This window comes from Squalius cephalus (genome assembly GCF_949319135.1).
Source record: "Squalius cephalus genome assembly, chromosome: 25".
Taxonomy (NCBI): domain Eukaryota; kingdom Metazoa; phylum Chordata; class Actinopteri; order Cypriniformes; family Leuciscidae; genus Squalius; species Squalius cephalus.
The window spans coordinates 18,122,257-18,146,166 of record NC_137146.1 but is presented as its reverse complement, the minus strand read 5'-3'; the positions used below and the strand labels follow the sequence as shown (position 1 = coordinate 18,146,166).

Here is a 23,910-nt window from a genome sequence, read left to right as displayed (position 1 = left end):
AAAAAAAATAAAATAAATATACAAATAAAATATATAAAATAAATAACTTTAATTATGTAAGTTCTCAACAATCTAGCAATCAGAGCTTATCAATGTGGATATCAGCAGCACTGGGATCAGGTGAGCAGGTTTATTTTCTAAGAGAATCAGCCAAAAGAGGAATAGGAAGTAGTAGGAATTCATTAAAATAATAATAGAAATGTGGATTCATGACACAAGTATCGGTTTCACTGATGTACCTGTATTTGCTGTGATAATGTGAAAGTTGTTTTCATTTATTTCAAATTAATCCAGTCAAGTCATTTAATTAATTTTATCGCGTGCATTGATGTAATGGTGGAAATGCTTGGTGCTAGTATTTTTTTTTTTTGTGCAAATACTGAAATTATAAGTTAGTTTCTGTGTATTTTATTGTACTGTGACACCTTAAATCTTGACTACAAAAATAAGATGTTTATCTAACTTATATTAGGCTATTTAGCCCCAACAACACCATTTTTTATTTTATTTTTTTAAAGGTATAATCGGACTTTTGACAAACTTTATTGTTGCTGACAAATTTTCCTTGTGACAACTTCCCTGCGTAACACCAATAATATAACTGCGTACATAGTATATTTTAAATTATTTTCATAGAATTGTAGCTATAGATTTTAAAACGACTGTAGACCACGCATTTAAAATGACTAGACTTCCCAAATATAGAACACATGCTCACAGAATGACGTTCACTGGGTGTGAGTCTCTCTCTCTCTCTCTCTCTCTCTCTCTCTCTCTCTCTCTCTCTCTCTCTCTCTCTCTCTCTGATGTGAATTCCTCGCATAGCGCTTTGTGTGGAAGTGAATGAGAAGGAAGGAGGGGTGAAGACGCAACTTCTGCCAATAGAAGGAAACGCTGTCTTTTTTTATGTCTCAAACTCTCGGCCTGTTTTCGGCGTCTGTTATTCACTCTGCTCAGCTGAGTGAATCTGGATTTTTCTGTGATTAATAACATCTAATGGTAATGGGACTAAATAGGCTCTGTTGCCGATGGGTAGACGGCAACTGTCGCAATCCGTTATATTAAGTTGCATTAGACATTTAGAAGAACGCGTAAACTTTTTGATGGATAGATGTGTGTAATTTATGATAAAACGCGCGACGTTTTGGCAACTACCCACCACGCGAAAGAAAAACAGAAAAAAAAGGACTACAGAAATGTTTAGGATAATATTGTAACTAAATACTATTAGCGCTAGTATTGCATATCCGTCTGCCACGTTTGAAGAGGTAAACGAATCGAAACCTTCCTTTAAAGTTCCTTTAAAGGCTTTAAAAAAAAAATTTTTTTTAATGCGAACTCATCTTTATTAACCGGTAGGCTACATTTGTGGTTTCCCCCTCAAACACGTCAATTTGAGCGACTTAAATGCTGTTGAAGTTGAGCAGAACGTCGACAGAATGCTGGAGTGAAGGCACTGAAGATGGCATCGGCGATTTTTGAGGGCACATCCCTGGTGAACATGTTCGTGAAGGATTGTTGGGTTAACGGGATCCGCAGGCTCATCATTAGAGGAGATGAAGAGGAGTTCTTTGAAATAAGGACTGAATGGTCAGACAGAAACATTCTTTACCTGCACAGAAGCTCCTCGGATTTGGGAAGACTTTTAAAAAGACTCCTGGAGTGTTTCCCCGAAGACAGACGAGATTTATCAAAGTGTCCTCTGATAGTAGGTGGGTGCGAAGTGTTATTATGAATAAAGTGCAATCAGTTCTACTTTACCAACTTTATTCTATTCTATTCTATTCTATTCTATTCTATTCTATTCTATTCTATTCTATTCTATACGTCTTAACATGTTATCATTTGTGTTGACTGCTACTGTCACTACATTTTAAAAGAGCAAATTGATACTTTTACTCAGATGTATCTTCTTCAAACCCTTTCCTTTTCTGAGATTGCAAAGCTAAAAATAAAAAATAAAATTAAAAAAATCAGCCAAAATAAGCTATGCGGATCATTCATATCCAGTTCGCGAATGAATGTTGCTCAAATAGTTGCTCAATTCCGTTTCTTTTAATCTGTCATTGATCTGAATGATTCATTCTAATCAATTTCTATTTATTCAAATCTACCATGCTGTCCTCTCAACTCAACTATTCATGTTTACTCTATATACTCTGTATCACTCACTCCATAATCTATTCTACTCTATTGTACTTTACAGTGCTCTGTTTTTCTCTTTTCTGCTCTATATCCTACTCTATACAAAAGTAGAGTTGGATATTCTGCTATTTCTACCAGTTTAAAATTACTTCTGTTGGTTTAACAATGTAGTGAGTTTTATTCAGCCATATTAAATAATATTTTGGTCTAGAATAAAACCAGTTAATTTAGCACATATTAAGGTAACCTGACAATGGATATTGTGTTCTAATTTCAAAATTAAGATTTTTTTCCACCAGAAAAGACCCACCTGGAAGCAAACACTTTTTTTTTTTTTTTTTTTTTTTAGGGACAAGGTTCAAGTATTCTGCTTAATAATTCACACTGGACTAGATACAGTGACACACAAATCAGACCTATCATGTGGCTCCTTGCTGTCTGAAACATATGAGTCAGTGACAGTTTCTGAATATAGAGCAGCTTTTTTTTTTTTTAGATTTAACATTCCAAGACAGGCCATAGACACTGCTATTGGGATTAAATTGTTAAATCAGGCTAAAATTACAATGGAAACCTACATAACTGCATTATTGCTGCATAACTGCAGTGCTAAAAATCCAAATTGGCCCAAACTGTAACTGTCCCATGAGGCACTTAAAAATTAGTTGTGCATCTATAGATCAGCTATGATGCAATTGGGTCAGCTTTCTTTCCTCAGTAGTGTCCTCTCATACACTGTTAGGACTTTGTGATCAGTTTTGACAGATATCCTCATTGTGCAAGATGAGATGACTGTTAGGTTTGTCTCATTGTGAAACTGTAGAAAATTGTATGGTTCATGTTTTTGTGAGTTAAAGATATACCATCAGTTTGCAATGTTAAACTACTTAATATAGATAATCACACTGCATTTAACACAGTCAAATGACATGCAGAACTCTTTTAACCAGACAGTTCAGACTAGCAGGGTGTCTGTACACACGTGTGACATGGTATCTGGACACATGGCACCCTGCTCTGGGGATTTGTGGCTGGCATGCCATTCAATGTTGGCATGATGCCTAGCACATGTCATCTTGTTTTGGGTTGGTGATTTTGGCTTTGTCTGTAGCCTCTGAAGCAGAGTCGGTCTTGGAAACCATGTGCCAAAGGGCTTTTATATTGTGGCTGCAATGCCTGACCTTTATCCCTCAGACAGAAATAAGCATTCACAACCTTTGAAAACAAAATCACCGGCACCCTGGAAACAAGACAAGAAGGAAGTTACTCACTTCCTGAATATTTACCGTTTTCACACCTCTTTCACTGCTTTTTTTGTACCTTTTTCTTTATGGTGATGTGGTGAAGATGTTATTGGATCCAGAGTTTGTGTCTGACAGTGCTGCTTATGCTTTATGTTTGTGTTAGTGTTGTACACTGTTCAGTCTGTTCATTTTACACCCTCTCTTCACGTCCATTCCATTACAATCCCTGTATGCTTGAGGTTCAATTTGCATACTGATTTAGAAGTTTAAAAATTGCCTAGCACTAGCACTGAATGGACACTTAACCTCTTTGGCTCTTCTTGGCTCAATCTTTGATTCCACTGACCCACTGCTTGTTTTTGAGTGAAAGAAAAAACAAGAAAAAAACATAATTTTCGCAACAACTGAGACATATAGCTTTCTCTGTCATGTCATTATGAGGCTGATGCTGTAAGGGGCACCTCCTAAATTTAGCCCCCCTGTGGCATCCGTGACCTCACACACATGCACACAGAACACACACCACTGATACTTAAAATCCAGCTTATTGAGTTCAGTTGTTTGTTTGCTAAGGGATTTTTGCCTTGTGATAAAAAAAAAATCCCATAGACATTGATTGATGGATCAAAGCCATATCTAGGGTACAGAATGTTAGTCTTGGAGATGGGAAACCGGGTTGGTATAATGCAACCATCATTAACAACCATCCAGAACTCCTTAGCAATCAGCTAATTTAGCAACTGCAAAACATCATCATCTATACTTACAGCTCTGTGAAAAATTAATTATCTCCACGAGTGATTGCGATACCACTTGAGTATGTTTTGTGTATTCTTATAGAAATATATGGGGCAAAATACATATAATTAATAATTATACACGATACGTTTTAAAAAATGTGTTGGGGGAAAATTAAATCTTTGATGAGATAATAATTTTCTGCAGTTGCGCTACTCACCGTAAAACACAAAAAATAACACTGTCAGCAGGTTTGAAGCCACAATAAAAACATTCTAATAACATGCCATTTGCAGTGGACTCTGATGTAATGTATTACTGTTTTGTTTTTTTACTTTCGTGAAAATGTAAAATTATTCCAGTGAGCTAGCCTTACTATCTAGTGTAATAAATGACTATAGTTTAGAAAACATGATTACATGTATGCAAAGTTGAAAGACTCTACTTATATACATTTTTTCCATTTGAAAACATTAGAGCTTGTCAATTTATTTTAAGGGTAGGACTGTCGCCTCCCAGCAAGAAGGTCCCAGGTTCGAGCCCGGCTGAGCCAGGAGTCCTTTCTGTGTGGAGTTTGCATGTTCTCCCAGTGTCAGCGTGGGTTTCCTCCAGGTGTTCCGATGTCCCCCACAGTCCAAAGACATGCATGTTAGGAGGATTGGATATGCCAAATTGTCATGAGTGTGAATGTGTCCAGGACTAGTGCTGGGTTTTGTCAGCAAGGGCATCCGGCATGAAAAAACCTGTTCCAAATGAAAACGTGTGTTTGAAGCGTTCACTGCAAATGTGTGGGAATAATGCTAGGAAGATGATGAATATTTTTGTTGCAATATTTTTATTGTTGTGATATGAAGATTAAATTAATCAATAACAGAACCCCCCCCCCCCACCCCCCCTTAAAATAAAAACCTGTAACCTTGTTCTGCATTTCAGTTATTGGACATAAAAACGAACAAATAATGTATTAGAAAAACATTTTTGGTCGATACATTTAATGTGCTAACAGCTAACCAGAACACCCTGGAAACCATAGAGTTTTGTATTGATATTTGTATCAACAGACTTGGTTGATTTTTTTTTTTTTTTTTACTTGACAACAGATTAATTTCTTAAAATAGTTTTGTACTTGTTATCAGTTGTTAGCCAAAACCTTTAGAAATGTAGCTTTACTTCTCTTACTCAATCTTTGTGATTTTATCAAAGTCTGCTTTTGCTGTTTGGACCACTGATGCAAACATGCATCTAGATAACGCACTGCAAAAATGTGCAACAGTCCCAACATGGCTATGTAGATAATGTGTTAATGGTTTACAGATTAATGAACATGAACAGACATGACTAGATAGTTTTGCTTTTATTTCTCTTTTTCTGCACCAGACAGGTTTCTTATGAAACTGTTTTGTTGTTATCAGTTCTTGAGTTTAGTACATCTGCTAGAGTGACCAGGGGTCCGTTCTTCGTACGTCGCTAACTCACTTAGCTGGATTTGATTGTTGGCGATTTGGCATGATCTTGGATTGTTTGGTTCTTCAACGCTCATCCTGGACTTGCTGTCATAGCAACATGTGCGCAAACTTAAACCTTCTCGCGAGCAGCTTATTTCATGTTAACAGGATTAGATCCCGGCTTCATAAGCGGAGCTGATACGGGAAGTCCAGCGCAGCGCGATAGTGCACTTTCTGAGATATATTTTTTTTCTCGTGATTAGTGAGATTGTCGTTTTTTGTCGCTTTTAGGTTTAAAAAACAGTTTTAGGTTTTTTTGTGGCATTTCCAAGCCACTTAAGACCCAATGTTGTATAGCAGTTTTTTTTTTTTTTTTTTAGGATATCACAATTTTTTCTGAAGATCATACATGATCACGACCATGCCGATTACAGATATGTCACTCAGACTTCACTAACGTGATTGGTAGGCTACCATATAGACTATAGGCTAGACCATAGACTGCCATCAAGGCCTCAATGAAGGGGATTATGTGAACAGAAAGGGGGTTCACAATGTAAATGTGCAGCCCAGTTACTATTGTGATTCTTAATATTCCAGATTAGTAATATTATATCAAATAAAAAAAAGGCAGTTGACTAAAATCTTCCATATCACAAATGTGAAAGCAAAATGGCCAGGATCTGTGCATGACTTAAGAATTTTCAGAGATTCACATTTATGCACATTATTTGAAAGTGGTAAGAAAAGTTCCACAATTAAATATCAAGCTCACTGTATTACACTTATGCTGATCCTAACAGAACTGCATTTTTTCATAGGTGATTTATGACATGTTCCTGCCTGCAGACAGGTGTTTTATGACCCCATTCCCTGACCCAAACCAGTTACAATGCAGCTCTAGCCAGGACAAGGGCACACAATGAAATGAACTTTGGCTAACTAAAGGGAAGATTTCAGTGTCTGAAAAGTCTGAGGGTTGCACACCTGACAGGGCCTGTGACATTGTTGCATGTGCCATATTACACAACATTGCCCCAAAAAAAAACAAAAAACAATTTTCATTAAATGTTTAATAAAAGACAAATATGCTTAGTTCCTTGAGTTTTATTTCAGTTGTTCTTTGTAAAGAAAAGCCAGTGGTCAAGTGCCTGCAACAAGAGATATTAGACACATGCCTCATGCAACAAATAAAAAGGAAAAGTTGGCTATACACTGCCCACCTCTAGGCCTATGTCTCCTCTGTCTGTGCAGACTCTTCTGTAAGCCTTTCTGTAGATGTGGAATTCTGCGACTTATACTGCAGCCATAAAGCATACAAGTATAAATTAAATAAAGTTATTTATGCACTTGCAGGTAGGCTAGTTCCTCCATATGACAGTTATCTGAGAGGGTTTATTCACTGTCCAGTGCAATGGAAACAAATGGACATTACAAAGTCTTATACTTTCTTTCCTTTGGAAAGTTAGAAAATGTCCACTTACTGCACATATTTCAGCCACTACTTTCTTGGGAACAGACACAAGTGTTGGTGTATTATGTAAAAGTGCACAAAAGAGGAAAACACAATGTCATTACAATGAACTACACTCGGGAAAAATGAGATCAATAACTCATGGCAAAATATTTTTACATTAACATAAGTTTATCAGTTTTCACTTTCACAAGTCAAAGCAATTCATCATTACTCAAGATTTAACAGTTTAAAATACGGCCTTGATTTAATGCAGCAAAAATGATTTTACAGTGTAGGCTACTAAGATCTTTTCTATTTTTTTCTCAGCCTTTTTCTTGGTTGCTTTTATAAACAGAAAACCATTTATTTAACAGTGCCTTTTATAAAAGAGACTATAATATAACTAAAAATTACCATTATGTAGAATATTTTTGTACTTCACTTTTATTTGTTCCCATGTTCTAGTATGGTGACTGACATTACAATGCACAAAGTAATTATGCAATTATTAAAATACAAAAATATAGGCTATTAAGTAATAAAAACATCTAACATGGCCACTTCTAACGGATTTAAATTGTCTGCTACTTTTTGCCAGCCCTCTCTCCTGGCTTTTGCAGACTTTGAGTTGTTCCCTGGCGTTTTGATTAAACATAAAAATTTCGAATAAACTTCGACTATTAGTTCTTGCTCTGCTGAGGAGAAAAACGTACTCGGTTACCTAATGTAACCTCAGTTCTCTCTAGAAGAGGGAACGAGTATTGCGTAAGTTGCTTACGCATCGGGAAAGTCTTCTTTCTTCGAGATCTGAAGCCAAAAATTATCCTTAATTTTGTATTCATTGTCAACGCAGTGCGGCAGCCGGCAGACCTAGGCAGGCTGTATAAGCGTGCTCATTGGCTGCTCGGCGGCAACTGCTTAAGCCTATCAGTGAGCACTCTGAAACGTGGCCTCCAATGCCTTCTAACCGTCAGAATGGGTGTGGCCAGCGTGTATATAACCAGTGCTCACAGGCTAAATATCTGGTTTCGCAGTCTGAAGCGCAAAAGCTCGTGGCGCGACACGGCAGGTTACGCAATACTCGTTCCCTCTTCTAGAGAGAACCGAGGTTACATTAGGTAACCGAGTACGTTCTCTTACGAGAGGTTCTCTCGTATTGCGTAAGTTGCTTACGCATCGGGAACCCTTTGTCAACGCCGTGTGCGCTGAGCATCCAGCCCATGAATCCCAGGGAGACCGGGGAAAACATGCTGCTGGAATAGGTGGCCAGTCGGAGAGACGGGCCAACACAGTACAAAGCACTTAACTCAATATATAAAATAGAGCGGCGCGGCCGGTCTATAAGCATATATCAGTGCAAAACAGTACATAAGCACTTATTAGGGTAAGAAAAGAGCGACGTAATCGGTCTTTCATGCACTTGACCCTAAGTACCATACCAGAAATATCGCCAGCATGTGAACGTAGTCTGCACATGAGAGACTGGGCAGAGCATATATGTCACTTATACTGACAGTAATGTCGCCTGTAAGGCGGGAACTTCCAGGTTATAAAACCTCACGAATGTTGATGGGGAGGCCCAGCCCGCCGCCATACAAATATCGTGGATAGAAATTCCACTGGACCAGGCCCACGAAGAGGCCATGCCTCTAGTAGAGTGGGCTCTGATACCCAGAGGGCACTGCAGGTGTTTGGAGGCATAAGCTGCTGCAATCGCGTCCACTATCCACCTGGACAGGCTCTGTTTCGAGGCGGCGAGACCCTTGGTGCGCCCGCCGAAGGAAACAAAGAGCTGCTCAGAACGCCTGAAAGCGGCGGAGCGCGTGATGTAAACTCTCAGCGCCCAGACAGGGCATAGGAGGTTATCACTGTCCCCATTATCGGATGCTGGCAGAGCCGAAAGGGAAATGACTTGTGCCCTAAAAGGGGTTCCAATCGCTTTGGGGATGTAACCGTGTCTCGGTCTGAGAATGACTTTCAAGTCGTTCGGTCCGAACTCAAGTCATGCAGGTCATACGCTAACAGATAGTGCGTGCAAATCCCCCACGCGTTTTACTGAAGACAGAGCTATCAGAAAAACGGTTTTAAGCGACAGATACTTTAAATCCACGGATTCGAGCGGTTCAAAGGGAAAAGCCTTCAGGGCCTCCAGGACCAAGGACAGATCCCAAATAGGAACCGAGGGGGGCCGCGGGGGATTCATCCGTCTAGCTCCTCTGAGGAAGCGGATAATGAGCTCGTTCCTTCCTATTGCCCGGCCGCGCGTCGACCCCTTCTGGCAGGTCAACGGGTATCCGTTGATTACCCACGCATGCAGAGACCATCGCTCTGGATGGGGATGCCAGATCGATCCACCGGCTTGGGAGAGGAGATCCTTTCTCACCGGGATCGGTCATGGGGATGAGTGCGACAGCCTCACTAGCTCTGGGTACCAAGTTTGGTTCTCCCAGCGCGGGGCTATAAGAAGCACTGAGTGGTGCGTTTCTCTGATCCTCGAAATGACCTGTGGTAACAGGGAGATCGGGGGAAAAGCATACAACGGGAGGCTGGGCCATGTCTGGGACAGCGCGTCCTCGCTTTTCGAGAAAAATTTCGGGCAGTGAGCGTTGTCTCTCGACGCAAAGAGGTCGATTTCCGCTCTGCCGAATAGGCGCCAGAGAAACTGGACTGTCTGGGGGTGCAGGGACCATTCTCCCGGGGGAATGTTGTCCCTGGACAGTCTGTCTGGACCGACATTCAGGTGGCCCGGCACGTGCGCAGCTCTCAGCGAGCGCAACGAGCGGTAAGCCCACTCGAGAAGGTGTTCCGTCAGCTTGCACAGAGTCCTGGATCTGACACCGCCCTGTCGGTTCACATAGGATACCACGGACATGTTGTCCGAGCGGACTAGCACATGGTGATCCTGTATGAATGGGAGGAAGCGCTTGAGCGCGTTCTCGACCGCTATCATCTCCAAACAGTTTATGTGGAGGCATTTTTCCCGGTCTGACCACAGGCCAAAGACCGGTTTGCCCTTGAAAAGAGCGCCCCAACCTGAGGTGGAAGCGTCCGTCGAGATAACTTTGTGGTGTGAGATGGCTCCCATTGTCAATTGTCACTCCCCGCTGGTACCAGTCGGCCGCTAACAAGGGCTTCAGTGCTGAAACGCAGCTCTGAGTCACTCTGATTCGGATGCCGCCGGAAGCCCAGGCTCTGTGAGGCACTCGGGCATTCAGCCAGCGTTGTAGCGGGCGCATTCGTAAGAGACCCAGCTGAAGCACTGCTGCAGCTGAGGCCATACAACCCAGCATCCTCTGAAATGTTTTGAGAGGTGCGGTGCTGCCCGGCCGGAAGGATGCGGCCAGGCGTCGAATGCAGCGCGCGCGGGCCGTCGACAGGCGGGCCGTCATTGCCACAGTGTCCAGATCCAAACCCAGAAAAGAGGTTGATTGACTGGGCACTAGCGAGCTCTTGGTCCAGTTGACCGTAAGCCCCAGGCTGTCCAGGTGGCTTAGAAGCACTGTTCTGTGGGCAATGAGTTCGGCCTCTGACTGTGCTAGAATCAGCCAATTGTCCAAGTAGTTCAGAATTCGCATTCCCCGACCCCTCAGGGGAGCGAGAGCCGTGTCCATGCACTTCGTAAATGTACGGGGTGCCAATGACAGGCCGAAAGGCAGGACGGTGTACTGATATACCTGACCGTCGAAGGCGAATCTCAAGAATGGCCTGTGACGGGGTATTATCTGGATCTGAAAGTACGCGTCTTTTAGATCGAGAGATATAAACCAGTCCCTCGGGCGAATTTGCGCGAGAATTTGTCTGGTTGTGAGCATTTTGAACGGTCTTCTCATAAGAGCCTTGTTCAAACGTCTCAGATCCAAAATTGGTCTGAGAGCTCCGTCCTTCTTGGGAACGAGGAAATAACGGCTGTAAAAGCCCGACTCGCTCATAGAAGGGGAAACCGGTTCTATAGCCCTTTTGCACAGAAGTGTAGCTATCTCTGCTCGAAGTAGATGTGCTACTTCCCCATTCACTCTGGTCTCGATACGCGCTTGAAAGCGCGGAGGGCGGCGAGCGAACTGCAGAGTATAGCCTCGTTTTACTGTGCTCAGCACCCATTCTGACGCACCTGGAATAGCTTCCCACGCTTCCGCGTGTGCAGCCAGGGGCAGAATGGCCTCCGGGCTCTGATCGCCGCTGATCGCGGGCTCGAGAGCTCGAAACGGAGGGGCGCGCGCAGCACGCTCTCGGTGCTTAGATACGGCGGGTCGCATGCAGCGATGACTGGCCGTTTTACACACAGCGTCCCGGTGGCTTTGGACGGGGAACATACAGTGTGAGGCATGACGCTTGACAGCGGCGTCGGGGGCGAGGTATTCGAGAGGATGTGTGAGCGCGTGGGAGCGGGCACAGCATCTGTATTTATAACATGACCGGTCGTGAGGGGATGTGTAACAGAGCGGGCGGTGAGTAGGTGTGGGCACAGCAGGGTGGACACGTGACCTACTTTTAACGCTCGAGCGGCATCTGCCTGCTTTATGCGAGCGGGCTCTGTGAGAAATACGGGGTTTATGGTGCTTGTGTGCAGAGGTGAACACAGAGAAGTGGGCACATTTACTGCATTTGAAACACATACAGCGCGAGCAGACATAATGCTCTTTTCGAGATTTCTCTGGGTCGCCGTGAAAACGGCGGTTGTGTGCAGGCGAGAGGGTGAATTCACCGGCTCGTTGGCTGCGATATGAGTGTCTGCAGTAACCGTAGCAACGGGGACTGACAGAGCATGAAGCTTTGATGATGGTCCGGCCGGGGCGGGACACGATCGTCGCTTCTTTCCTCGGGCTAGGAGGTTTTTGCAGGCTCAGGCTTCACCGCGATCCTCTGCCGGGGTCCCTGGGGAGGAGGCGGCCTGACGCGGCTGGTCGAGCGAGAACGAGGGCGGCCGCCCTGTCGTCGCTGCGAGGACGGAGGTCGAGCTGGGCGCTGGTCAGAGCTTTGCGCAGGCTGGTCACGAGGACGGCGTGCAGCAGGTCTGGAGCGCCGAGGCAGAAACAGATTCATTGCCTGTGTGGTCTTCTGAACCTCCGAAAAGCGGTCCACGATCCCGTTTACCGCTGGGCCGAACAGGCCGGTGGGGGAGAGGGGGGCGTTAAGGAACGCCGCGCGCTCAGACTCCCTCATATCCGCTAGCGTGAGCCAGAGATGCCTCTCTGCGACAGTCAGAGAGGCCATGCACCGTCCAATGACCTGGGCAGCGGATTTCGTGGCGCGAAGGGAGAGGTCCGTCGCGCTCCTTAAATCCGTGATGGAAGCAGACCCCGAACCCTTCTCGTCCAGATCACGGAGGAGGTTGGCTTAGAGAATCTGCAGTACGGCCATAGAGTGGAGTGCAGATGCAGCCTGTCCGGCGGCGACGAAAGCACGGCCGACGAGGGCTGATGTGGTCCTGCAAGCCTTAGACGGGAGGGCAGCCTTTGAGCGCCAACCAGAGGGCGGGCAAAGGTGCGCTGCGACCGCCTCTTCCACGGGGGGAATGGCATTGTACCCCTTCTCAGCGGCGCCGTCAACCTGTGAGAGCGTCGATGAGGCGTGTGAAGAAACTCTCGCGGAGAATGGAGCATTCCACGATTTAGAGAGCTCGTTGTGAAGCTCAGGCAGGAAGGGTGCGGTTCTGGACGCTGGCTGTCGGCGGCGATGATGAAGGAAGCAGCCATCGAGTCTGTTCGGTGCTGGCTCCTCAGGAGGAGACCAATCAAGGCCCAGCTGTTCAACAGCTCGCGTGAGGAGGCGTAAAAGTTCCGCGTCCTCGCCCGCTCGAGTACGGCCCGAATCCTGGACTGAAGAGGAGGCAGTAGACCAGTCCTCGCTGTCAGAGCGCAGTTCATCAAACTCGTCCGCCTCATCCCCTGAAGCGGCGCGGGCGGGAGCCGCCGGCTGCGCGGCCGGGAGGGGGGGCAGGGAAGGCGAGAGAGAAGCTCAAGGGAGAGGATCCGGCGAGCTTCTAAGCGCCTCGTCTGTCTCCGGTGGTCGCTGTGAGCGGCGCTTCTTCTTGCGCGTCCCAGCAGGGACAGGCGGAGCGACATCTTGGTTGAAAACTTCAAGTCGAGCCCGCAGGGTCGACATTGAAAGTTCCTCGCACTCAGGGCAGCCGCCCGTAGAGAGTGCGGTGGCGGCGTGCTCGCGGCCCAGGCAGAGAGCGCAGATGAGGTGGCGGTCTCCGTTGCTGAGCGGGGCGCGGCACGAGCCGCAGGAAAAACGGGGCATTTTGAGAAAAACGCCCCGTGCTCTTTTAGAGAGAGAGAAAACGTGTGTCGCAGTAGGCGAACACACAGCAGTAAAGGATATGACGCCGGATAGCGTAGCAGGCACGGAAGGCTGAAGGCGGCGAAGGCGGCCGGCTTCTTCAGGCGCTGTCCTCGGCTTGCTGGTCGCTGGTTTCAACGGCGGCGGCTCTCAAGATCCAGCGATGCGAAGAGCTTCGCTGAAGACAAGAAAATCAGATATTTAGCCTGTGAGCACTGGTTATATACACGCTGGCCACATCCATTCTGACGGTTAGAAGGGTGTGGAGGGCGCGAAGCACCCTCATTGGAGGCCACGTTTCAGAGTGCTCACTGATAGGCTTAAGCAGTTGCCGCCGAGCAGCCAATGAGCACGCTTATACAGCCTGCCTAGGTCTGCCGGCTGCCGCACTGCGTTGACAATGAATACAAAATTAAGGATAATTTTTGGCTTCAGATCTCGAAGAAAGAAGACTTTCCCGATGCGTAAGCAACTTACGCAATACGAGAGAACCTCTCGTAAGAGAACTGAGCGCGCTCTTTGGCCACGCTGAGCAGCCAATAGCAGCGTTGCTGATCAATGTTTCTACTATCGATACATATCCCCTTTTAACCAGCGCATGAACGCGCAATTATCTCAGATAACTCAATCCAGCAATACTAATCATATCCGGCAAGTGTGTTCGAAGAACCGAGTTAGCCAGATCATGATTCACACGATAATACCATCTTGGATGTGTCATTTGATCTCGGATGTAATAAGCAACGTACGAAGAACGGGCCCCAGGTGTCAAAATGGTTTCCCCCATCTGTTTGGTGTGTATTAACACATGGCTCCTCTTTTGTTATCCATATGGAAACAGTTTAAACCAAACGGTGGCAAAATGGAAATGGATCAGATATGTGCTCTTTCCCCATAGGGAGAATGTTGACGGTAGAGAGCTTGAGATTGTCTTTTTAAACACACAAACACAGCAATCTTTATATAGGCTTAAATCTTTATCCCACAGGAAACGGACACTTCCACAGCAAATCCTGACAGGAAGAACACCGGAAGAGCATGGATATCTATTCCAGCAAACAGTACAGCTGGATTAAGTCAAATTTTAGCTGGTATCTTGTTTGGGAAAGAGCAATTTCTTCCTTAAGCATATCATATTTTCCTGAATATGGATGATTTACTGCAACATGAATGTTGTTATGCATCTGTCTTGACTCATTTTGCTAAAGTGTAATCACATCTGTAAGTCTAAAGAGCTCAATTTTCTGTCCACTGTAACATTTAAAGGTCAGTTATATATGATCATTACAGTGCTGTGCTGTACAGTACCTTATGCTTTTTGTTTTTTTAATTTGTATTTCTGATGTGCATAAATGTGTCAAGTTAAAATAAACACGGGAAATTATTCCATATAGGTTTTATCTGTCAACAAGCCAAATCCTCTGATTTGTTGCCTCTAAAATATTTTCTTTCAGATGTATGATGATAATGGGAGATTTTAAAAGACACAGCATAACTCATCTAGGGCTGGTAGTCATTATGATCCAAAGGTGATTTAATGACCTAAAACCTCTATACTGCCCTTATGGGTGATGTCATCAGCATGAGACATTAGTAATGAATAGTCATTCATGAATTACAGTGTGGAGTTTTGTGGAGTCTTTCACAGCCTGAATAAGAAGAGGCCGTTGTGTAAAATCTTTGTTTGTGACTAGAGATTGTGGGTGGTGTTGTCATCACCATCATCATAATTACAGCTCTGGGTTGGTCTGGATGATTAAACGTGCATTCGTCAATGTTTTCAGTATGACTTTCAGTATGAATCCATTAAAAGTAGGCTAATTAAATCTATTAGATGATATTCTGATTGATTATTGTCAATTATAGTATTGTTAATACAAAGGAGAGGACCTTTATCAGACTTGCTCACATTTAAGTCAACCTTTTTTTAAACCAGACATGATTTTCTCTGTGGTCTCTTACATTTTATGGGGCCAGATAAAGTTGTTTTAGGTGTTGCCTGAAAGTTATATCACCACAACTTTGTCTAGACAGCACAATAATCGGAATGCTTATAAATGCAGAGGTAAAGTAGTTATTGGCCTGTTAGTGAATTAGTCAATGAGCCACATAAACTACACGGACTACAAATAAAAAATCTTGAGCTGAGGCACAGAATACTGATCTGATGTAAAAGATTCTTAGAAAGGTTGGATATGCTGATATATTTGTGCTCTCACAGGGCTTGTGAAGATTAAAGAAGCAAGAGACATTGAGACTAAACTAAATGAAGTGGAGCGACTGTTGAAAAACACCATTAACATGCCCTGGAAGGTAAGAGATCTAACTGATGACACCAGTATAAGGAAAAAAGGGCTTGTATATTATTAAAGTGTGACTGCAACAAACAAGAACCATGTATTGTTATTTTACTTTATTACCTGAACATCTTCCTAAATGACTTACTAAGGTCTTATCATAAGCTCATTCTAAAATTATATTTTTCTCAGTTTTCTAGGTCAGAGGTTGTCTTAACATTCTTTGAACGCTCGCCGCTAGATCAGGTCCTGAGGAATGACAATGTCCACAAAATTCAGCCATGCTTTCAAAGTCCAGTTATTTCAGGTAGGTTTTTAATGTTAAAATGCTTGTTAATATTGATGAATATTACAAATTATACAAATTATAAGGCAAGGGCTCAATTTGATGATGGGCTTTTTATTAGTAAAAAATGAAAAAAAAAACAAAAGCTACCCCAACGGGTACTCCAAATGCTCACCTCGTGCGCTCACAACAGACGACAAACACACAGAGCATGAATGTCGGAATTCCGACACAAAACCGAAACCAAATTATACCGGGATCTGAACACCACGCCACGCAATGCTCACATGGACAGAAGAGTGCACGGCTCAAGCTAGGGTGACCAGATGAGATTCGACTACATAGCCTATAATGATAAATGAATTTCAAACCTGAACCAAACATATTTTTATTCAAAGATCAGCAGTCTGTCATTAGTCTTTAGTCTGCCACAAAAACAACAACATTAAAATCATGAACTCAAATGTCATTGTGAAAAAAAACAAAAACAATGACTGTTGTAACAGTGCGTAAATCAGACCTTTCAGGCTATAGCCTAATGCTAATAAGTCTTATGCCAAAATTATTATTACAACTAAATTGTCAGTCATTAAATAAGAAAACTAAATAATTGTGTAGATGATTTGCTTTGTGTAACCCGACATCAGACATTAGGCTGAAGTATTTTTTTGCACACAGTGCCGCGACCAATCAATCACTCCTTTACGACTGACTGGCTGCCTGCACATTCATTGTCTTTGCAGCTGCTGCAACTTGCGTTCGCTTATCAATGCATATAAATTTGCGCCTACGGTATCTTTGTAGAACTTAAAAAAAAAAAAAAAAAGATGCTGCAGCCAATGAGCAGACGGCGGGGGCTGGCTGCAGGACGACTCAACCTCCACGGACAGTTTTTAATGTTTTATCAGACAATAACTACTCAGGATTTCGCTTTAGTGTAATTTTCAGGACAATTAGGGCCGGATTCGGGATTCGGGACAACAGCTTAGATTTCGGGTCTGTCCCGAATTTTTCGGGACGTCTGGTCACCCTAGCTCAAGCACACTCGAAACCGCTCGCTCACACAAGACAATACAGTAGCATCAGGGCTACCACAAAACCAAAAATAAACTAGACATAAGTATTATGTAATATTAAATAGTATTGTTTATAATTATTATATTATTATAGCTAATGCAACCAACCAACCTACTGGTCAAAAGTTTGGAAATATTACTATTTTTAATGTTTTTGAAAGAAATCTCTCATGCTCACAATGCCTGCATTTATTTGATCAAAAATACTGAAAAAAACATCTCAGGTTACGACTGTAACCCTGGTTTGCTGAAGAGGGAATGAGACACTGCATCGAGACACTGTGGGAACGCCCCTGCGTGATTGCTTCATTAAGCATGTGTGAAATCAGCCCAATGGCGTGACAGATCTTCATAGGCGGGTGACGTCACGATCAGGAAACTTAAAAGCATTCCCGGAACAAAGAGAGCTAGCTTTTGATAGGCTGAAGCAAGTCAACCACAGGCATGCAGGGAGTATGGCAGGGTGACGCGGCATCTCATTCCCTCTTCCCCTGAACCAGGGTTACAGTTGTAACTTGAGACTTTTCCTTTTAAGGGAACTCAAGCTGCGTCGAGACGCTGTGGGAACCTTGTACCCACACCGCCATACTAGCGTGTGAAATCATTGTCAACACTAAGACAAAAAGCACCCTATACCCAGGAATGGAGCATGCCGCATCACAAATCCTGTCGCAAAACAATTCGTCATTAGCGTTACACGATGACAAGGAGCCCCAAACTTTTTTTCCACATAAGGCACGTAGGCATCGCCGCGTGACCTTGATCATGTGAAACGGGTTCCCCTCGGGGAGAACCCCTTGGTTTTGAGACAAAGACTTCTTTCAAAAACATTAAAAATAGTAATGTTTCAAATTTTTTGACCGGTACTATATATATATATATATATATATATATATATATATATATATACAGGTGCTGGTCATAAAATTAGAATATCATCAAAAAGTTGATTTATTTCAAGAATTCAACTTAACAGGTGAAACTAATATATTATATTGACTCATTACATGCAAAGTGAGATATTTCAAGCCTTTATTTGAAATAATTTTGATGATTATGGCTTACAGCTTATGAAACCCACGAAATCAAAATCCCAGAAAATTAGAATATTACATGAAATCACACAGTAATTACACAGTGATACAATGGTCATTGAACCAGGTTTTGGTTCTTTTGGCAGTGTGGGCAGGTGCAAATCCTGCTGGAAAATGAAGGAAGCATGAAGTGCTCTGAAAATGTCCTGGTAGACGGCTGCGTTGACTCTGGATTTAATAAAGCACAGTGGACCAAAGTCCTCTTTTCTGATGAGAGCAAATTTTGCATCTCATTTGGAAACCAAGGTCCCAGAGTCTGGAGGAAGAATGGAGAGTCACACAATCCAAGATGCTTGAAGTCCAGTGTGAAGTTTCCACAGTCTGTGTTGGTTTGGGGAGCCATGTCATCGGCTGGTGTTGGTCCACTGTGCTGTCCACTCAACGCAGCCGTCTACCAGGACATTTCCAGAGCACTTTATGCTTCCTTCAGCAGACAAGCTTTATGGAGATGCTGACTTCATTTTCCAGCAGGATTTGCACCTGCCCACACTGCCAAAATAACCAAAATCTGGTTTAATGACCATGGTATCACTGTGTAATTACTGTGTGATTTCATGTAATATTCTAATTTTCTGGGATTTTTATTTTGTGGGTTTCATAAGCTGTAAACCATAATCATCAAAATTATAACAAATAAAGGCTTGAAATATCTCACTTTGCATGTAATGAGTCTATATAATATATTAGTTTCACCTGTTAAGTTGAATTCTTGAAATAAATCAACTTTTTGATGATATTCTAATTTTATGACCAGCACCTATATATATATATATATATATATATATATATATATATATATATATATATATATATATATATATATACTGTGTATATATATATATATATATATATATATATATATATATATATATATATATATATATATATATATATATATATATATATATACAGGTGCTGGTCATATAATTAGAATATCATAAAAAAAAGTTGATTTATTTCAGTTATTTCATTCAAAAAGTGAAACTTGTATATTATATAGACTCATTACATGCAAAGTGAGATATTTTAAGCCTTTATTTGTTATAATTTTGATGATTATGGCTTACAGCTTGTGAAAACCACAAAATCAAAATCTCAGAAAATTAGAATATTACATGAAATCACACAGTAATTACACAGTGATACCATGGTCATTGAACCAGGTTTTGGTTCTTTTGGCAGTGTGGGCAGGTGCAAATCCTGCTGGAAAATGAAGTCAGCATCTCCATAAAGCTTGTCTGCTGAAGGAAGCATGAAGTGCACTGAAAATGTCCTGGTAGACGGCTGCGTTGAGTGGACAGCACAGTGGACCAACACCAGCCGATGACATGGCTCCCCAAACCAACACAGACTGTGGAAACTTCACACTGGACTTCAAGCATCTTGGATTGTGTGCCTCTCCATTCTTCCTCCAGACTCTGGGACCTTGGTTTCCAAATGAGATGCAAAATTTGCTCTCATCAGAAAAGAGGACTTTGGTCCACTGTGCTTTATTAAATCCAGAGTCAACGCAGCCGTCTACCAGGACATTTTCAGAGCACTTCATGCTTCCTTCATTTTCCAGCAGGATTTGCACCTGCCCACACTGCCAAAAGAACCAAAACCTGGTTCAATGACCATGGTATCACTGTGTAATTACTGTGTGATTTCATGTAATATTCTAATTTTCTGGGATTTTGATTTCGTGGGTTTCATAAGCTGTAAGCCATAATCATCAAAATTATAACAAATAAAGGCTTGCAATATCTCACTTTGCATGTAATGAGTCTATATAATATACAAGTTTCACTTTTTTAACAGAATTACTGAAATAAATCAACTTTTTAATGATATTCTAATTATATGACCAGCACCTGTAAATGAATACATCTGTATATGGACAGATTCACATACTGTTAGAGCCTTGATTATTGTTATGTTCTTTATGAATAACAAAAAACAAAATTAGACACTTTTTTTGGAGATCATTTTATTTCTGACCATTCATTGACTTCTCTACAGAGATCATGAGGTCTAATGGGTTTTGCCTGGCGAACACTGAGACCATTGTGTTTGATGAGAGCGTTCCACTGGACAAAGAGAGACCCTCCTCCACTGACTCAGCCCAGCACTCGTAAGTGCCTGACATTCCCTCTGTGTCATCCCAGTCCAGTTCTCTGAGTATATAAATATAACGGAAATGTATAGTGATAAACTTTGATGTATTATACACTTGATTACATTCACACACCATATTTTTACATCAGCCATTGACAGAAGGCTTGATGTAATGTTTTCCTTGAGTGCATAGTGGTGTCACACACAGGAAGTGGTACTTCCTTCCCTGGGTGTGAGTAGGAAGCTCTGGAATGAAACTCAAGACCCTCCCAATTAGATGTCTGATGACATTATTCCCACAATTATACATGATATACACAGTTCCTCATTACATCCTGAACACTGCTGATTAAAGGGATAGTTCACCCAAAAATGAAAATTCTGTTATCATTTACTCACCCTTAAGTTGTTCCAAACCTGTATGAATTTCTTTCTTCTGTTGAACACAAAAGAAGATAATTAAAGAATGTCGGTAACCAAACAGTTGATAGACCCCATTGACTTCCATAGTATGGAAAAAAATACTACGGAAATCAATGGGGTCCCATCAACTGTTTCGTTACCGACATTCTTTAATTATCTTCTTTTGTTCTTCTGTTCAACAGAAGAAAGAAATTCATACAGGTTTGGAACAACTTAAGGGTGAGTAAATGATGACAGAATTTTCATTTTTGGGTGAACTATCCCTTTAATACAGCAGGTGAAGTATTAAAGAGTTATGGCTATGATGTCTTAAAAATGGTCTAGACAGGCAGCTGGCTGAGTTTTATTTATATTGTTTCTTAAGATGTTGTTTTCCCATCATTTCATATATAATTATTGTTAACAAATCTCTGAAAATGTAGGTATGATGAGGACGGGAGAGAATCTCTGGATCCTGTGGATCAAGACCTGAGTGACGATGATCCTGAAGCTTATGTCACTAACCTGTCCTACTACCACCTGGTTCCCTTCGAAACTGACATCTTGGAGTGATGCAGACTGTTCTGCATAGGTGGACATTTACAGAGGGGCACTGAAACCCCACCTCTACAATGCAGATAGCCTGCATGTAATTTTTGCCAAACGATGGGATGTGCTGCAGTTTAGAGGCTAATTCTGCTTGTGTTTATGCTGCAGGAAGTCTGAATGAAGAGATCACCACTAGACACAGAATCTGTCCATCAGATTTGGTGGCCTGAGCCCACAATGATACTGTATTCACCAACGTGCCTCATTATTCAACCTCGAGTCATGTTGTAGACAAGAAAATATAATAGGAACTGACAAAAAAAAAAAAAGGCCCAATGCCCAGAACCTGCCTGGAAAATTATTTTTCTTATTCAGAAATAGTCTGCGCTATGAGAATCAATCCTTTGGCTTTAGTGGATGATCTAAAGATGCTCCTGAAGAAGAAGATTTGCATAAAGATTTATCAAAATGGAAGGTTGTGATAGTAAAAGAACTTAAACATAAATGCTGATTCAAACAACCAAATCCTGAAAAAAGGACATATGTAAAATGAAAACCCATTTCAACAACTGAAACCTTTGATTTTGTACAAAAATCACTGCTTTATTAATCTTAACAGCCATTTTTGCCTTAGTACTAAAGACTTTGGGGCTAGTTAAATTAAATTTGCCAATGTATTAAGACATATTTCTGAAGTGAATTTTATTAGCTTGTGACCTCTCTTCTACTCACTGAATATGGACAGTAGCTGAACTTTCTTCTTTCCTCTTGAACACAAAAGCCTTGCATACATACTTGGCTCATGGCTCCTACTTACACAAATATATATGCACACACATGCACAAACACACGCCTACTTTACAGTCATGTTTCCCTGCTACCCATGAGAAAGTTCTACTCTTGGTTTAGTTCACATCACAATTTTTGGTGCTTTAATAATCTTTTCCAACCTTTAAAGCATACAAATAGGAAGAATAAAAGTGATTGCAAGTGTGTGAAATGTTAAGTAATCGTGTTTGAGATTATATTTATATATTTTTGCAAAATGCAGGTAATGATGCTTGGTTTAATTGTTTTACTCTTCAGGATGCATATACTATATATAATATATATTATCACAGCCTCCGACAGTCATGTCCATCATGGCATAAAATTGTGACTCCCTTCTAAACCTGGATGCATGTGAGCTAAATGGCAGAGATATCACTGAAGTCTTGTTGGACCCAAACAAACACAAGAGCAGAAGAATAGACTGTGTTTGCATAAAGTGATTAAAGTAGGCCTACATGGACATGACCAAATGCATAGCACATTACTTATCCAATACAAAGGATTTTACCGAGGTTATTTTTTTGTTCATTGGAATTTTAATTATTAATTTATATTTGTAAGCATTGAAACTAACTGTTTATCATTGTTTCAAATTGTACATACTTTTATATGCTAGCATTTTTGACTAGGGTCAAGGAAGGGTGTGCACCATATCATCATGCATTGCTATTGGTATTTCATACAGTATATTTGAAATGATATACAAAACTTGTGAATAATTTATTAACAACATGCCACTAAAGCTTTTGTGTAAATGATGAGTTTGCGTAGTTTTAGATTGTTTTCTTCTTCAGAATCCTCAGGTTATAATATCAAACTTGCTCATTTAAATCATCTTTAGTCACAGAAAGATATTCATAGCAAGTTCATGTGCAACACCTGATTCCACAAATCACATCTATAGAAGGACGTGTTTTGGATATTGATAAGGCCGTTTAATTTTCCCTTTTTTTCCTGAAGACCATCATAGCCTATAGTATTATTTGTTTAAAGGTTACTGACACCTGCTGTTCATTCATAATATTATTGTTATTAACTGTCAGATCATTTTAAAAATAGATAGCTAAAGGTTTGAATACACTTAAATATACATTAGTCTACGTTTAGGGTCAGTCATTTTAAATGAATTAATAATTTTAATCAACAAGGATGCATATAATGTTACAACATATTTCGAATAAATGCTATTTCTTTACACTTTATTCATCAGAATCCTGAAAAACAGGATCATGGTTTCCATGATCACCAAATCAGCATATTAGAATATTTCTGAAGGATCACGTGACAATGAAAACTGGAGTAATTCTTGAAAATCCAGCTTTGCCATCATATAAATTAATTACATTTTAAAAGATATTCAAATGGAAAATGGCTATTTTAAACTGTAATTATATTTCACATTTTGATTGACTAAATGCAGCCTTGGTGAGCATAAGAGACTTTTTTTCAAAAACCCCACAACCCCAAACTATTGGAATGGAAGTATAAGTGTAATTTATAAGAAATTTCCCAAAAAAAAAACAAAAAAAAAAAAACTAAATGCTTAATATAAATAAAATAATGCATGCTGTATATGGGCTACACACTCCTTTACACTGGTAGCTCACTTGTGTTACAAGGGATATCAGACATGAGAAATATATAATTATTAAAAATATTACATTTATTGAAATTTAATCAAGACAATGGTCAGATCTTTATTCCATGTTAAGGGTAAATGATTTAATATGACAATTGAAACATGAAAAAGTTATTTATTTATTTAGTTCATTCGTTAGTAAAATTTTCCCATGTACACCCTGCAGCTAAACTAGGTTGTCAGTTCTCATTTTGGTGCTTAATAGCCTACTGTTTAAAAGGTCAAATTGTAAAGTGTAGTTACAGTTATTAAGCACATGCTATCAATCTCTGAACATCTTTATTATTGTCTTATCAGAGCTTTGAATCAATAACAGTTTATTGAAACAT

The 23,910-nt window shown here is 41.3% G+C and overlaps 1 protein-coding gene across 2 annotated transcripts; it reads left to right on the top strand.

Annotated features, from left to right (window-relative positions):
* Positions 1–816: 816 nt before the first annotated feature.
* On the top strand, positions 817–23,453 carry pxdc1b (PX domain containing 1b). 2 transcript variants are annotated; one of them, XM_079862913.1, is made up of 6 exons: positions 817–1,268; positions 1,360–1,712; positions 15,532–15,623; positions 15,800–15,914; positions 20,065–20,176; positions 21,006–23,452. In XM_079862913.1, exons 2-6 carry the CDS (start codon positions 1,463–1,465, stop codon positions 21,133–21,135), a joined length of 699 nt encoding a protein of 232 aa, XP_079719039.1. In that variant the 5' UTR covers positions 817–1,268; positions 1,360–1,462; the 3' UTR covers positions 21,136–23,452. The 2 variants fall into 2 exon arrangements, with proteins under 2 accessions (XP_079719039.1, XP_079719040.1); XM_079862914.1 differs by lacking the exon at positions 817–1,268 and having other exon boundaries at positions 1,418–1,712; positions 21,006–23,453.
* The last annotated feature ends 457 nt before the right edge of the window (positions 23,454–23,910 follow it).